The following is a 16,899-nucleotide window of genomic DNA, read 5'->3' on the forward strand; positions in this document are numbered from 1 at the left end:
CTCCAAGTACGACTTAACAACCTTTCCACTGGTTGAAGTGAGATACGAGTCTCATGAAAAGAATGGAATGTGATCAATTCTGAATGGTATATTAATTTGTGAGATATCCAAAGTTAAATCGTTGCGGCTAACTGCCTGTTCCTTTAGCTGCCATCTTTGACGCAAAGCATCCTGGGAGTCTGGAACGTTGTGTGAAATTATAATTCGTAAATGTGCTTCATTTAATAAACAAATATATATAATATATATCTAAATATTTAACATATAACTAACAATTGTAGATGCTTGAAATAGCAAAGCCGAAAGAATCATTTTACAAAAACAATATCTATGACCTTTGACACTACGGTTGCCCCTTTGGGACAATCAGAATACAAACATTTCAGTATCGTGTATCGTACATGGTATCGTATAATAATTACACTAACTAGCCTACTTCTCAGAGTTCAAAGGTTTCGGACAGTTGAACCATGGACCGTCTACTGTTTATAACGGAGGGAAGCTAATTTGTTGTTTTCAGAGCCAGCGTTTCCAGCGGTAAACAGACGTTGTAACCCCGAAGATGGCATTTTCCACCTGTACGTCGAACTATGTTCTTGGCATCGATTTAGGAACCACGTCTGTTAAAGTTGTATTGCTCGACTCCCAGTCAAGAACTGTCACTGAAAGTTACTGTTTGCCAACACGGGCTGACGAGGAAAGCAATGAGACCAATGTACGTTGAAACAAAAACCTGCACATTTGTGAGTCTTAGCATGATTCAGAAATGTTGAATAAACATTTCCTTTTTACTCCTTTCCTCCTGCAGACCAAGGAGCAGGATCCAGACAGGATAATTAACACCCTCAATCAATGTGTAGCTTCTCTGCCTGGAGAGAAGTTACAGAAAGTCGTCGGAATTGGAGTCTCTGGACAAATGCATGGGGTTTTATTCTGGAGAGCAAAGACAGGTTAGGTTTTTATCATAGTTTTTGTAACTTATGGTTATTGTGTTCTTGAACCTAAGTGATTTTTTCCGACACATGCTACAGATTCATGCATCAATACATTTGACAGTAGCCTACTTCGTATTTCCTTCATATTCAAAGCCTAATATTGCACTGTTTGATCCTACCTTGTCAGGTTGTGAATGGTTTGGCACCAATAATGTTCGCATGTTCAAGCCCAAAGACACCAGTCAGTTAATTACATGGCAGGATGGTCGCTGCACCAGTGACTTCCTTTCTTCGTTGCCACAGCCGAACTCTCATCTGAGCCTTGCCACTGGCTTTGGATGTGCAACTATCTTCTGGTTGCTAAACCACAAGTAAGTGAGGTGATTTACAATTACTATTCATATGATTATACTCTTGACATTACTACAGTATATGCTACCCCATGTTCAAGAATAATGATGGCATAGGCCTACTTGTTTGTGTGGTAGGAGTGCTTTGTATGGATACTTCCTTGTTGCATCTTAGAGATTAACATTATTTTCATCTGCAGGGCTGAATTTCTCACAAAATTCAATGTGGCTGGAACAATCCATGACTATGTGGTATCGATGTTGTGTGCGTCCGAGGGCTGTTCCATTTCAGCACAGAATGCTGCCAGCTGGGGTTACTTCAACACTGTCACCCATCAGTGGAACCTTGACATGTGAGGATGTCTTCTATAAGAAAAAAACACCAGAGGGAACTTACAAGTCATTGACGAATGCATGTTATTTTCCTCACGCTTTCTCTATATTAATTGATATGCAATCTCTGTGCCTCTTTCAGTCTGAGAGAGGCTGGCTTTCCTGTTCATCTGCTCCCTGAGCCTGTTGAGTCTGGGACCTTTGCTGGACACACCTGCTCTGAATGGCACGGGATCCCTGCTAACACTCCTGTTGGGGCCGCACTTGGAGACTTCCAGTGTAGCGTCTACTCCACCATGACCAATAAGACTGATGCAGGTAGATGTAGATGATAATGTGTGTGTGTGTGTGTGTGTGTGTGTGTGTGTGTGTGTGTGTGTGCCTCCAGAAACATCCTAATGTTTGATGGGTTGGATATTTAGCACATGCACAAACTGGCATTTCTAATGTTTGCTTTGGAGTGTCACATTTTTCCTGCCTTGTGGAGCATCAAAATGAGGACTGTACTCCTGTGTTTGTTAAAGTACATTGTAGATTGCCCGTGATACAGTCCGTGCCTGTTGTGCATGTCTTTTTGAATGAAAATCAAATAACCACGAATAATCTCACTAACATACTCCACAGTTCTCAACATTAGCACTTCAGCTCAACTAACCTTTGGCATGCCGGCTGGCTTTGCACCTGACTGTGTGCCTGATGCTCTGTCACCCATCGCCTACTTCCCTTACTTCAATGGCTCCTATTTGGCAGTGGCTGCCTCACTGAATGGAGGCAATGTGATGGCGACCTTTGTTGGAATGCTGACCTCCTGGATGAAAGACCTTGGTAAGTGCATTAAGTGAATCTATAAGCATGCACCAAGTGATGTTGTAAGATCAGATAACATACACCATTGGTTGAGGGTTTTTTTTTTTTTTATGTCGGTCAATTAAGAGGGGCGGTTAGTTGCTGCTGCTTGTGCATTATCATCTCTGGGTTTGAAATGTCCTTCATCCAGGGGTTGAGATCAACGAGTCCAGTGTCTACCCCCAGCTCATCCAGGCTGCCCAGGACCAGTTAGACACGGACCTGAGGATCACCCCCACTGTGCTGGGAGAGCGACACGCGGCCACTTCCCTGGGCCAGGTGTCCAGCATTTCACCTCGGAACCTCTCGCTGGGCCACGTGACCCGGGCTCTGTGCCGTGGTATCCTAGACAACCTTGCCAGCATGATGTCATCGCACATGTTACTGGAGGCAGGAGTGGAGAGGATTGTGGCTAGTGGGAGTGCCCTGGCTCGGAATGAAGTCTTAAGGCAGGAGGTTGAGAAAGCCTTCCCACTGCCAGTTGTCTATGGGAAAGATGTAGACTCAGCAGCTGGAGTTGCTATGGTCTGCAGTGACTGCTTGAGTAGAAAATGATGACTGGCCTGTCTTTCATGTCTTCATCACATTTCATGTGAAGTTAACATGAAGTAGAGTTAAGAAGGTGTATTCCATTCCATATTTTGTTGTTGTTGTTTTAATTTGGACATGATCATTTGCACAAGGATGTCAAAATACTTCTGTCATTTAATTTAATAAGTTTATTTTACACATTTGAACCGCTTTTTTTTTTTTCAAAGAAGCTAATTTGAATTCAGTTTTGCAATGATGTCACTTCTCTGGACCAATGAGGGAACAGGAAATGGTCGAAGGAAATAAGGCAGAGACTGCAGTGCTGACTCGGGCCGCTTTGAGCTGCAATACTCAAACCCAGCGTGTGATACGCCTGGTTGCTACTTCTACGGTGGCAAAGTTAAATCCCAACCATTAATTGCGCCAAACACCGTTACCTATCACTACCACTCTGGTCTCTAAGTACAAGAAAGGCTATGCGGATTAGCATAACAATTTATTTGTCAGGTACAAGTTGAAAGTCCAATACATTACAGAAAACATCTAAATGAATAATATGAAAGTTATGAAAAACAGGTTAAAGAAATACTTAGGCTATCATACAAAAACAGTCATAGAAATGTATGCACCGGCTCAGAAAGTGATGACTACACACCGAGATGGTGCAGGAGTAGCCTATCTGGCTACAGATATAACTCGCCGCGCTTCTTGTTAGCTGTGCTTAAGTAGGCCTATGCTATTTTATCTTAGTTCATGTGTGGGTGACTGTGCATTTGCGTAATGTTGGAGGTCACCTGGTTACAGGTTACCTAAGGATCACATAATGGATACTGTTGAACTGAGACCATTGTTTTCCGTGAGACTCTGAGTAACTCAATCAAGCCATGACAATACATTCATCAATCACATTTCCTGCTTCCCAGCAGTTTCTCCTGTGAAATGGTAAAGTGTTAGTCAAAAGTTGCTGTAGTGGAATTTTACAGCGGGCCCACAATGGGGTTATACAAATCAGGGCTCCTTACAGTTGCCTGCTATTTCTTTTGTAAGATGATAATTGCATAGAATATTTTTTTATATGAGTATACCTTAATTTCACATGTTGACAAACATATTTGTACCTAGGCATGTCAACGATGTCTTACTAATCTTAATAGTTTATCTGATTATGCATATAGCATATTATGCATACCTTCTTCTTTTAAACAGGCAAGAATTACACCTTTGCTGAAGAAAAGTACACTTAATTCAACTGATGTGAAGAACTACAGACCTGTCTCCCTTCTTCCTTTCTTGTCAAAGGTTTTGGAGAAAGTGGTCTTCAAGCAAATGTGTGACTTCCTCTATCAGAATAACCTACTAGACCCTATGCAGTCTGGTTTCAAGAGTGGTCATTCTACTGAAACTGCTCTTCTATCTGTGACTGAAGCATTGAGAGTATAGCTAAGTCCTCTGCTCAGTCATCAGTGTTAATTCTGTTAGATTTATCTGCAGCCTTTGATACGGTTAACCATGACATTCTCCTTTCTACACTATATGAACTGGGAATTTCTGGGAAAGCTCTTGACTGGTTCAAATCTTACCTTAAAGGGCGTTCTTTTAGCGTGTCTTGGCAGGGACAGATATCAAAGTCTCATGACCTCACTACAGGAGTCCCTCAAGGATCAGTATTAGGGCCCCTCCTCTTCTCTATTTACACCACTTCTTTAGGTGGGATTATTCGCTCTCATGGATTTGAATATCATTGCTATGCGGACGACACTCAACTTTTCCTATCCTTCCCACCTGAGGACTCTAGTGTTTCCCATCGGATCTCTGCATGCCTGAAGGATATTTCAATCTGGATGAAGGATCAGCACCTTCAGCTTAATCTTTCAAAAACTGAGCTCTTGGTGTTTCCAGCAAAAACAGCCATTCCCCAACAGATGAACATCCAGCTTGATTCATCCTCATTGACTCCAACTAGATCGGCACGTAACTTGGGTGTCATAATTGATGACCAACTTACTTTCTCTGAGCATGTTGCCTCAATTGCAAAGTCATGTCGGTATACCCTGTACAACATTAGGAAGATCAGACCTTATCTGACACAAGATTCCACTCAGCTTCTTGTACAGGCAATGGTTATCTCCAAGCTGGACTACTGTAATTCCCTGTTAGCTGGCCTACCTGCTTGCGTATTAAGACCACTACAGTTGATTCAGAATGCTGCAGCACGACTGGTCTTCAATCAGCCAAAGAGGACACATGTAACCCCTCTCCTAGTTACTCTCCACTGAATCCCTATAGTAGCCAGAATTAAATTTAAATCTCTCACTCTGGCCTATAGGACACTGACTGGATCTGGTCCTAGCTACTTCAGTTCTTTGATGAAGATGTACATTCCCAACCGCCCATTGCGATCTTCTGAGGAGCGTCTGTTATGTCGACAAACCATACATGCTAGGTCAAACTGTAGATCCTATTCTTCAGTGGTTCCGTGTTGGTGGAATGAGTTGCCCAGTGCTCTCCGTTCAAGCAACAGTTTTGGATCTTTTAAGAGGAGTCTTAAGGCATATTTGTTTAATATGCACTTAGTCTTTTGAGTGTTTGTTATGTGTTATGGTTTGTATAATAGTTTTGTTTTGTTATAATTTGTCCATTGTTAAAAAATTGTACATTTATTCTGCTATTGTCCTTAAATTTAGCCATACCTTGCTATAGTTATTGTTATTATATAATTAACTGAGTGACTTATTTGATTGCTTTTGTCATTTCATTGTTTTATTTCTCATTAGATTAGTGCTTAAATGATTGTTGTATTGATAATATTGCTATTCTCCCTATTTTGTAATTGTTCACTGTTATTTAATTTGTATTGCTATTTATTTGTATGTCGCTTTGGACAAAGGCGTCTGCTAAATAACCATAACCATAACCATAACCATAACCATATAAATAGCATAAAGCAAATTTCTGTATAAACAGTAATAGGATAATGTATTCTATTATGTCAAATGATATTACAATATACAGTGTAAAATGCATAAACTGTGTATATTCTGTGAATTATGAAAATGTGTAGTTAAAAAAAAAAAAAAAAAAAACCTTACACAACAGTATTTTTATTATGTGTAATCAATGGACAAATATACTGTAATTGTCAAAACCAGATCAATTCACCATATGTAATCAGAACAGCCTTTATGGCTGGGCATGAGATGGTGCTATTTTCATTTCTGCATGTGCACGCAGGCATGCAGGCAAGCATCATATGCAGCAGGGGCAGCCTCATGACCACAGATCCTACCACTGTGCCCTGTGAATCGTTTTGTTTAAGCTGTATAACAGGAAGCTCCAACAACTTGAGGATATAAAAGAGATCATCTGTGAGCGAATCGCTGTGAAGACCCACAAATGTGACAGTTGCATTCAAGGGACCGGGTTCTCTTAACCTCAGGTATGACTTTTTGTATTGTATGTCTGTAATTGTTATAATGTCTGTCAACAATAAGGTTTTATTGGTAAGGTCTTGGTGCTAGAAGCAAAGGCATCTACAGCACTAGAAATGTAAAAAAAATGTGTGAGATTCTGATCACAAGGGGTGAGAACCTCTGCCTGATTCCAGTGTAAAAGCGCCATTTGACTTTATGTTTAGGGTTAAGCTCTGGCTATACTTAAATGAGCTAGATATTTTTGCAAATAATACAAAATGAAAAATCTGTCACAGTTAAACAAATCAGAATATTGGCCTGTGAATATGTGAGAACTTGGAACTGGAACTGGAGGCATAGCATCGGTTGTCTCTGAACCACAACAGTGTAATCAGCAGCGGAAGAGATCAATACAGTCCTCCGTTCAGGCTTTTAGTTCTCTCTGGAGATAACTCTCCACATCACCATTACCTCATGTCTCCTCAGTGCCGTCAAGCTGGCTCTCGTCCTTTGTCTTAGGTACCATGAGTGTGTGTGGATATCTCAGGGATTGAAGTAGCTGATTTTTTTGTTTTGTTTTTTTTATGTGCGTAAGTACCTGCATATTTCTTTCAGTCTCATATACAATACTGTGATAATAATCTTTCTGTAAGCAGTCATTTTAGTATATTTTGTAGTGTTATTTTCATTTAGCATCTGAAACATGGCTTTCATGCTTTTTCTTCAAGAGCAACATGACTAGGCTACTAAAACAGTTTTAAATATCTGTATTGTGGGCAGCAAATGCATTTGCGAAAAGCCATGTGTAATATAAAACTGATAATGTCACTGTAATCTGAATGGTGGTGAAGAAGACCAGAGTCTGATACAATTATCGCGCCTGGCTTTTTGCTTCTTGAAACCGAGGTAATAAGATTCAGTCCATTACAGAGGGTAAGGCAAAACGTGTAAAACCAAGATGGTACACCATAAGTAAGCGAAAACTGCTTTGTAGCTATTAGGAATATTGCTGGAACTGATTTACAAGAGAAGATATATACTATGCAAGAGATAGCAACATCCTGGTGGATGTGCTGCAAATGTTTCAATTAAAATCTTACCAAAATCAAGAGCATCAGAGAGAATCAGAGAATCAAACAGAGTGGAAATGCAATATCAATAAGTTGGCTTCTCAAGTTTCTGGGCAACACTAAACCTCCGAGTCATCATTGTGTATAGATACGCTGGGGCTCACTTCCTCATATTGGTATTTTAAAGGTTTCTGTTCTGTAATGTCAGGTTGTTTTGAATGCTACAAAAATGTACTAATCTGATAGTTTCACTTTATGAAGCATTGGGGAAAAAACACTATACTGAAGTTCATAAAAGGATAACTCCTCTTGTCCTTTCTCCTAATCATGTGCTTGCCTTGCACTATGGCAGACATCACAGACAGATGTAACATGACTGTTTTGCCACAAGATCCCCGATGAGCCTGGCATTGTTGAATCACTGGTCACCCCTTCCCTTTTTCCAGGCGAAGTGGACCGTTCTCATATGATTTTTGGTGAACGTCTGGTTAAAGAAGGTCATACTGAAGACTGTTGCTAAGGGAGAGCAACACAGCCATTTTAAATACACACTTTGTTTGTGCTCTGTGGTAAAACATCACAAGACTGAGCACATGGGGTACCAAGACTGATTCTCATAGTGTGTGAACAGTTGTGCTTATTCAAACTTGCCCCAGATACTACTGTGTGCCACATTTCTTTGAATTGCTGTTACAACTGGCTTGTTGACTGACCACAACATAAATGGAAATGGATAAGTGTGGTGGCGTGCATGTATGCATGAATGCAATAACAGTGTTAGTATGTATAGATGACTAAATGATAGACAAAGGAAGATCGAATTAATGATTAGAGATAAGGGGAGAGAAAGAACAAAGTGCCAGTGCAGAGGAAAGTCAAAATGGGTGCCTACAAAAGAGAAGAAAAGTGCCTAAAGGGTAGAAGAGGAGAACTCCTAATCATGCCCTGATGCAGGTGTGCGCAACCTCCTCAACGTAGTCAGGCCCAACCTGCCAGTGGGCTGACAAGGAGAGGCCTGAAGGGGCACAGAGGGTTGTGGCATTACACATGACACAGCCAGTGTTGCCATAGTCCGCTCATTATAAACAACTTGGGCTCATTATTTTATGAAGTTGTGGTTGGCCGTTTTGGAGGCGTGTATTTTATGTGGTCGCTTCTTTTGGGCTTGCTTCGTGTTTGTTGTGTCTGGGTGGAATCCATGCAGTGCCTACACGTGTACAGAGGGCACTTTACACCTATGCCTCTGCGTCGACTACGCTGTAACTGTAGACTCTTCTAACATGACCGCCCCAGAAATGTAACGTCAGGGGTTCGGAGAGGGGATTTTCAGAGACATGCTGCATATTTTTGTTCGCTTGACATCCTTTACATCAAGAGTCTTTAGTGATCATGGAGTATGGCAGTAAGACTTAAATGCAAGATTGTTATGTAGATCATGAATTGGGGATGACCTCCTAATATTACTTTATTTACACATCCAGGCATCGTATTTCAGACAACACAATGGCAACACCAAAGAACCAGGAGAGGAGGCCATTCACCCTGGAAGTGGATGACAGGAGCGACGAAGAGCGTGCTCAGAGCAAAGAGCAGGACAAAAAGGATCACTGGACCTCAGCATTTGGTGTGGGTTCGTCCAAAAAGGAAAGGAGCCCTATGGACTCTGAATATCAAGAGGACCTTGGAGAGCCCTCCTCACAGATTAAAATCAACAGGAATTTCATGAAGTGAGTTATGATGGACTACATATCACAACTCATAACATTCATTTCTCTTTGTAAGTCATTGGAATCAATGATCTTGACTTAAAAGCTTGACATTGCAGGTGCTATTTGTTGAAATTCCAAATGTTTTCACCCTACATTGGGATTTCACTTTGTACAGATGTGTAAAATGTCTGACGTGATATACACAGTGGCAGTGGCACCTTACATGTTTGTCATATCTAATTGCATATTTTTGGACATATGATTCTTGGCTGTCAAAATATTACCAAAGCAACATTTCTTCTCTTATCTCTTGTCATGAAGGGGGATGAGAGGAATAACAGGTGAAGCTGCCCAAGACAAGGACAGATTTGACATGAAAAGGCTCTTTTCAGCAGTTTCTAGTGGAGAGGTTGCTCAGCTCGAAGGACTGGAGCAGTACCTGCAGCGGGCCATGAAGCACCTGTCTGACTCTGAATGTAAGGCTGAAGTTGACTAACTATCTAAATATCTTTATTCACATGACTGAAAGTACATAAAAAATGGGCACTGTGACAAATATGGCCCTTGTGGTCCATACTCACAAACAGGATGAGGACTCACTGAGGTGAAGTGTTGATGGGGTGAAGACACAGCAAGCAAACGTGGATGTTGGTGGAGAGTGCAGATTTATTCACAGTGCAAAAATAGTGACCCGACAAATAGAAAACAAAAAGAACTCCCAACGAAAACAGAAAATAAATGAACCAACAGGTTACTTAACTCAATACCAGTCACCGCCAATTACCCAATCAAGGCCTGGGTTAAACCTTTTTAGAGGGGTGACTGTCTGTACCAATATCCAAGCTTTTCCATTTCAAAGACACATACATATAAGACATAAATACACAGCAATAAAATCTGAATCTGAGTGTAGGTGGGTATGTTTGGTTGCACATCTTTTAATAGGCTAAAACATGGTTTGGGGAAAAGGAGAGGTCTCCTTTTCACAGGCACTGGTGTTTGACATTCATTCACGTCTTTGAGTATCACATTTGGGTTTGAAACGTCATCATGTTTCATAGCAGCTGATCAACAAATCTTGTCACTGCTGAATGACTGATGCTATGCAGTCGTGGGGTTGGTTAATGCTTGGATTGGAGACCTCCTTGGAAAACTAAGTCGCTGCTGGAGGGGTGTTGGATTTGCAAATAGTGCTTTTTTCAAGGCACACAAAACACTTCACAATGAAGGGGGGAAACTCCCTAACCACCACCAATATGTAGCTGGGTGATGCAAGGCAGTCATTATGTGCCAGAATGCTCACCACACACCAACGTGAGGTGGAGAGTGAGGGAAAGAATGAATGAGCCAGGTCGGGAATTTAGCGAGGACACCGAGGAAACCCGTGCAATTAGGGATTGAAAGAGAGCAGTGCCCTGGGATCTTTAATGACCACAGTGAGTCCAGTGAGGACTTTTCACCCCAATAAAACACTAATCAGTGAAGGCTACTATTTTTGCCAATATATCGTCATGTTTAATCATGAACCTTTCTAACTTTGTGCAGATCATTCCAAGGGAAAGACTGCTCTACTCAAGGCTCTCCTAAATCTAACAGATGGCAGAAATGACACTGTGAAATTGCTCCTTGATATTGCGGAGAAGATGGGTGATTTAAAGGAATTCGTCAATGCAGCGTATACAGACATTTATTACAAAGGTGAGAGTTAAGTGAATATTTTTAAAGACTGGACATGTTTCTAGTTTCCAATCAGATATTATGACAGTATGATTTGTTCTTCTCCCCTTCAGGCCAGACAGCCCTTCATGTAGCCATTGAGAGAAGGAGTCAACACTTTGTTGAGCTTCTAGTTCAGAAAGGAGCTGATGTCCATGCCAAAGCCCATGGGAAGTTCTTCCAGCTGCATGATGGACCCTGCTTCTATTTTGGTGAGATATTAAAGGAATCAGACATTGATGTTGACCTTAGCTCAAAATTTGCAATAAAATAAAAGCATGCGGTTTATGTTTGCAGGAGAGCTTCCACTTTCGCTGGCAGCCTGCACCAACCAGAAAGACATAGTTGACTTTCTGTTGGACCAGAATGCAGATGTGCGGGAGACAGACTCTCAGGGCAACATAGTACTCCATGCCCTGGTGATGGTAGCAGATAACAGCCCTGAAAATACAGATTTTATTATTAAGATGTATGACCACATCCTCACCAGAGCTGCCCAGCTTCACCCAAAAGTCAAACTGGAGGAGATTGAGAACGAGCAGGGCCTCACTCCAATTAAACTAGCAGCCAAGAAAGGCAAGATTGAGGTAAGATTAGATTTAAATTCTGTATTTTTTGCTAGAAGCATTATACGTGGCAAAAGGCTTTTATTTTGATACACCTTGATTTGTTTCTCCATAACCCATTGAACAATTATCTTACTTCTCCTCTCCTCCTTCTTGCTTGCTCTTTTTCTGAAGATGTTTAAACACATGTTGCATCGAGAGTTCCAGGATAAGGAGACCAGACATCTTTCCAGAAAGTTCACGGAGTGGGCCTATGGGCCGGTTTACTCCTCACTGTATGACTTGTCATCACTGGACTCCTATGAGGAAAAGTCTGTTCTGGAGATAGTCGTTTACGGCACTGAAATCCCGGTAAGTGAATGAATGAATGAGCCTTTATTGCCCCGAGGGGAATTTGTCTTGCACTAAGTCTGCATTTTGCTTCTGCTCATGGTAATTATACACATAAACAACATTTTGGGTCAAGATCATATTTGAATGCTTCAAACGAAAAATTCTAGATGCATACTGTCGTTTCAGAATCGTCTGGAGATGCTTCAGGTGGAACCACTGAGTCATCTGCTGGAGGAGAAGTGGAAGAGATTTGCTAATCCAATATTTATCTTCACTTTTGTGGTCTATGTGATATACCTCAGTGTCTTCACCACTGTGGCCTATTTCAGAAAAGATGGATCAAATGGACTGGTTAGTCATTCACTTTGTTTGTTTTTCACTTCATAATTGATTGCTTTGAAAAGACAGAATGGTCTGACTTGCCCCACTGCTTTCATTTCCCCCAGCCACCATACCCACTGGAGAATACAGTGGAAGATTATTTTCTTGCTTCAGGGCAAATCATACTTCTCTTGGGTTCGGTTTATTTCTTCATCAAAGGGGTATGTATCACACCTAAAATGGGAACCATTGTAATTAAATAGTTTGTTGCAGTCATTTTGTAGGACAGAAATGACATATTAATGCTGTTCTCTTTCAAGTTATTAGATTTGAAAAGAAAACGTCCAACACTGGAATCCTTGTATGTAGATGGCTTCTGTGAACTCATTTTGTAAGTCCCAGACAAAAAGTGTGTTTAAAATAAAAAATAAATGTTTTAAATGGTGGAACATTGACACAGCATTTACACCAAGTTCTAACAGCCATGATCTTGTTTTCTGCACCCCGACCCGAATCCCAGTTTTTTCCAGGCAGTGCTTTTCCTGGCCTCCGCGGTGCTCTACTTCTGTAGTAGGAAAGAGTACCTTGGGTGCATGGTGTTGTGTCTTGCTCTCAGCTGGGTCAACGTGCTCTACTACTCCAGAGGGTCCAAGAACATGGGCATCTATGGAGTCATGATACAGAAGGTAGTTGCCATACTGTGTTTGTGTTTGTGCCATACTGTGTTTGCGTTTGTGATGAGTTAATTTCAAATATTGCACAATTTCTTGTCTTTCTAGATGATTCTCGGCGACATTTTACGTTTCCTTTTTGTCTACATGGTTTTCCTCCTTGGATTTTCAGCAGGTACACAGATCTCATACTAAATGTTGAGAAATTACGTCTTGGAAAAATATTATTAGGAAATATGAATTAGCATTTTTTTGTATGATTGATCACATAATGAAGATAGATACAACATCACGTAGCCATTAAATTACTGTCCAAAGCTCATATTATCTGTAGTGTTTAAAAGCCATACCAATGAAAATAAGTTAGTTCCATTACCTTTGTCTGAGCCATCTCAATGTCTTTTCCCCCCTAGCAATAGTCACTCTACTGGATGAACCAGACCACTCAACTACAACTACAACAACAACAACGAGTTTGCCAAAAGCACGTTTTTTTGAAGACATTGACTCCACCAATTGCAAAAAGCCAACTTTCAAAAACTTTTACTTCACTACTCTGGAACTGTTCAAGTTCACCATTGGCATGGGAGACCTGGAGTTCACTGATGGGTACCGCTACAAGGAGGTGTTCTATGTGCTGCTCATCTCCTACATCGTCCTCACCTACATCTTACTCCTCAACATGCTCATCGCCCTCATGAACAAAACAGTGGAGAAGACCTCCGAGGAAAGCACAAACATCTGGAGACTACAGGTATAGTGTCTTTCCGTACTCTTGCATGGTCCGAATGATCCACAAGAACCTTCATGTTTGCACCTGTGTTTTCATGCATTCCCAGAGGGCCATTACCATCCTAGATATAGAAAGACGTCTACCACAGTGTTTGAAGCGCAGACTTCGCTCTGGAGTGGAGAAAGACCTGGGCAATAGCAATGGAGCGGACCGTCGCTGGTGCTTCAGGTAACTCACATTTATGACACACATATGTACATAGACATACACACCTACAGTACATCTACATGGGCTCAGTGAAAATGTTATCTAAATTATTTTAAAGGATATATATTTCTTGCTGTTTGTTGACACTAGCATAAATAGTAAGACACGTTTATGCGTAATGAAACAGATGGCATATTTTAACACTAAGAATTTAGACATATTTATGCTCATATTATAACTAAAGAGAGCCACAGGCATTTGATGCTCACATTCAGACAGCATTATTGAATCAATGACACAACATAACACAGAGCACAGTGAACACTGTAACAGAATGCAACAGAGCTATATGACTGCATACGTGACACATTAATAACTCTGTACACAACCAAAGTAAATACAGGCCCTGTTTTACCCAAATTTTGTGTTCATGAACGCATGGGTTGATCATAACTAATAATGACCAATTAGAGTAGTGGTCTTCAACCAGTGGTCCACAGCCCACTTGTCCAGACCGTTGCTGGTGGTCCCTGACCATGGACTCAGCAATGTAGTTTCAATGTGGGAAGCAGTTTTTTTTATTTAGTGGTAATCCTGGGGTTGTCTCCATAGAGAAAACCCTGAATTAGAGTGTGAGTGTGTTATTTGTTGATTTCAGAGTGGAGGAAGTCAATTGGATCAAGTGGAATACCTGCTTGGGTATAATCCATGAAGATCCTGGGATTCAAGACTTCAGAATATCATCACCTCCACCTAGCAGACCTGGGGCAGGTAATTTGGCCATCCATTTACATTATTACAATTACAATTATTTACATGTATTCATTTGGCAGACGGAAGCTAGTAATACATTTGTCAATTATGAAACTAATTTTTATTAAAGTGCTATTCTGTTCTTTTGAGGGATAACCTAGTTTAGATCAAACAAGGAGCTTTGAGACATGGCAGTTGGCTCAGCCAGTTCACTTTGGGGGGAGCTGAAGTAGGCTATTTGGCAGTCTACTTGAGTTATTTCTCTGTGAGTTAGTTAAATTAGTTTTGGACTTCCTCATGTCCTGTCATACATGGGGTGCCTTAAGCTAGCCATATGTGCAAAAAGTATTTCTCTTAATACAGGTAAGGTAAGGTAAGGTAAGGTACTTTTATTTATATAGCGCATTTAATGTGCACTGAGTGCAGCCCAAAGCGCTTTACAGAACACAGAGACACAGAGACAGTGCCGAAACGGAGTGGCGTAGTCAATATGAACATTAATCTGGTAGAAGTTTATGAGGATATCTATAAAGGGAAAAAAGTCCCATTCACCTCTAGTGTAATAATAGTGTGATCTATAGTGTCACCTATAGTGGTCATTTTCAGGACTATCGTCCCGGATAGAGATTTTGGCACACATCCCACGTTGTTCAATGGGGTCATATTAGTCTAGAACAGTTGAGATATTCTCCGCTAAATGAAGCGCATACAAATCTTACACTGGACCTCTACTACATATAGGGTGGGGTTGGGGTATTTAAATTAAGCTTGTTTTCACCCGCCTCATTTAAATATTTAGTCTTATGCTGGAATTGGAGCGATTGCGCTCAGAACTGCCCTTGTTTCTACACTTGGTTAATAAATGAGGGCCATTGTGTATATCTAAGAAACATAGCAATAATGCAGTTTTGGTTGCCATAGTTGCATGCTGACTATGTCTCACCACAAGGGTTTCACTTCCTTTCACTTGCCTTGTGTCTGGGTCTGGGTGAGCACAAGATCTACATACATCCTGCCCATCCTTTATTTAGAACATTGTTGAAGTTTCTGAAACTACACTCTACATCTACATCAATATGTATAACTCATTTTAACAGGTAGACTGCAAGACTCAAAGCATGAGATGTTTGAGCGTTAATACATGTTTTTATGCTCAATACTTACAACAGAGAGAAGCTGGCGAGGCTTTCTGAGGGACTTCAGTCAGCGCCGGCCTCATCAAAGGCAACAGCAAGCACAAGAGATGAACCTTCTCTCAGTCAGCCACGCTTGATCAAATGACTACTGTTCTCCAATCAATAGTTCTCCATGACACTGTTTATCAAAGACTTTCAAAGATTTCAACTTTGTAAGATTTTAAATGAGATTATATTAGATTCAGTTTATTGTTATTGTGCAGAGTACAAGTACAGAGGCAATACAATGCAGTCGTCATCTAACAAGAGGTGTAAAATAACAGAATTATGTATAGAAGGTGCAGTTATATAGACTTATATAGAGTGCTACAGCATGTCTGGTGTGTTAACATTAACATCCTACAGTATGAATGGTTGGATGTGTACAGTTAGGTTGTGTGTACAGTACAGTATGTAAACTACAGTACATATGCAGTGTGTGGAATTGTAAAATGACTAGATTATCTGGACAGTGTTAGAGGTTCAGTCTATGCAGGATAATGGGGCCACTACGGGTCAGAATGGTAGGTTGTATGAGCAGTATTAACACAGAATCAGAGCAATGGGAGAGGTTCAGCCTGTGAAGAAAAATAAGAGGTTTGGTTTAAAAACGCTGTATCTCCATTTTTAAAAACATTTATTTAACATTTAAGTCTTGTTATTTAATTGTGTATTTCAGGTAATATCAATAAAAATGTAAAGATAAATCAAATTGTAATACCCAATTACAGTCCTAATGAATTTACTTGAAAAACAAAATGTGAACTAGTTTACATTCGACAACCTAGGAGGGGTCTGACGCATTATCTAAACATCGCTATCGTACACTACCTAAAATACATTGTGCTACTGACCAAGAGAAACCTGGTCAGAGATCCATGGTGAGTTGTTTATATGTTTTTTTATATGTTAGTTGTTTATATGTTATCTTATGTTATTAAGAGCACATAATCAACAGTGATATGGGCGGGTGTGGGTGCATCTCTCATCCATAGGAACGCACACCAGCGCACATTCATGCAAAACATTACAAATTGCATGGTTACAATGGGAAACAATTATAACTAGGATTGCTTCTCTGAGGAACTGCAAGAGTGGGTTTGATCAGGTAGTTGCTAGGGTAATTAAGATGGTTGCTATGGCATTGCTGGGGTCATTGGGACGGTTGCTAGGGTACATATTGTGGTTGCTATGAACAATAACATGGTTGCTATGGTGGTTGCTTGGGTAATCATGTTGG

The 16,899-nt window shown here is 40.6% G+C and overlaps 2 protein-coding genes across 4 annotated transcripts; both read left to right on the forward strand.

The window, feature by feature from the left end:
• The first annotated feature begins 374 nt into the window (after positions 1-374).
• On the forward strand, positions 375-5,921 carry shpk (sedoheptulokinase). Its single transcript, XM_062536204.1, has 7 exons — positions 375-715; positions 809-950; positions 1,123-1,306; positions 1,486-1,638; positions 1,761-1,936; positions 2,243-2,443; positions 2,616-5,921. Exons 1-7 carry the CDS (start codon positions 563-565, stop codon positions 3,017-3,019), a joined length of 1,413 nt encoding a protein of 470 aa, XP_062392188.1. The 5' UTR covers positions 375-562; the 3' UTR covers positions 3,020-5,921.
• A 207-nt stretch (positions 5,922-6,128) lies between these two features.
• Positions 6,129-16,499, forward strand: LOC134080011 (transient receptor potential cation channel subfamily V member 1-like). Of its 3 annotated transcripts, none has more exons than XM_062536200.1 (17): positions 6,129-6,431; positions 6,892-6,995; positions 8,957-9,202; positions 9,506-9,660; positions 10,730-10,882; positions 10,975-11,112; positions 11,198-11,487; positions 11,641-11,817; positions 11,986-12,150; positions 12,246-12,341; positions 12,441-12,511; positions 12,641-12,806; positions 12,900-12,966; positions 13,205-13,545; positions 13,631-13,752; positions 14,390-14,502; positions 15,654-16,499. In XM_062536200.1, the coding sequence occupies exons 3-17, from the start codon at positions 8,979-8,981 to the stop codon at positions 15,755-15,757; spliced, it is 2,382 nt and encodes a 793-aa protein (XP_062392184.1). In that variant the 5' UTR covers positions 6,129-6,431; positions 6,892-6,995; positions 8,957-8,978; the 3' UTR covers positions 15,758-16,499. The 3 variants fall into 3 exon arrangements, with proteins under 3 accessions (XP_062392184.1, XP_062392185.1, XP_062392186.1); XM_062536202.1 differs by having other exon boundaries at positions 6,384-6,431; positions 6,925-6,995; XM_062536201.1 differs by lacking the exon at positions 6,892-6,995.
• The last annotated feature ends 400 nt before the right edge of the window (positions 16,500-16,899 follow it).

The sequence above is a fragment of the Sardina pilchardus genome, chromosome 5 (genome assembly GCF_963854185.1).
Source record: "Sardina pilchardus chromosome 5, fSarPil1.1, whole genome shotgun sequence".
Lineage (NCBI taxonomy): Eukaryota > Metazoa > Chordata > Actinopteri > Clupeiformes > Clupeidae > Sardina > Sardina pilchardus.

What these genes read in the sequence shown, in the direction of transcription:
- LOC134080011 (XM_062536200.1), top strand. Translation starts at nt 8,979, where the DNA reads ATGGCAACACCAAAGAACCAGGAGAGGAGGCCATTCACCCTGGAAGTG. An exon ending in AAGATGGATCAAATGGACTG is followed by an intron (nt 12,151 to 12,245) that starts GTTAGTCATTCA and finishes CATTTCCCCCAG; the next exon opens with CCACCATACCCACTGGAGAA. An exon ending in TTTATTTCTTCATCAAAGGG is followed by an intron (nt 12,342 to 12,440) that starts GTATGTATCACA and finishes TTCTCTTTCAAG; the next exon opens with TTATTAGATTTGAAAAGAAA.
- shpk (XM_062536204.1), top strand. Translation starts at nt 563, where the DNA reads ATGGCATTTTCCACCTGTACGTCGAACTATGTTCTTGGCATCGATTTA. An exon ending in AGGAAAGCAATGAGACCAAT is followed by an intron (nt 716 to 808) that starts GTACGTTGAAAC and finishes TTCCTCCTGCAG; the next exon opens with ACCAAGGAGCAGGATCCAGA. An exon ending in TTCTGGTTGCTAAACCACAA is followed by an intron (nt 1,307 to 1,485) that starts GTAAGTGAGGTG and finishes TTTCATCTGCAG; the next exon opens with GGCTGAATTTCTCACAAAAT.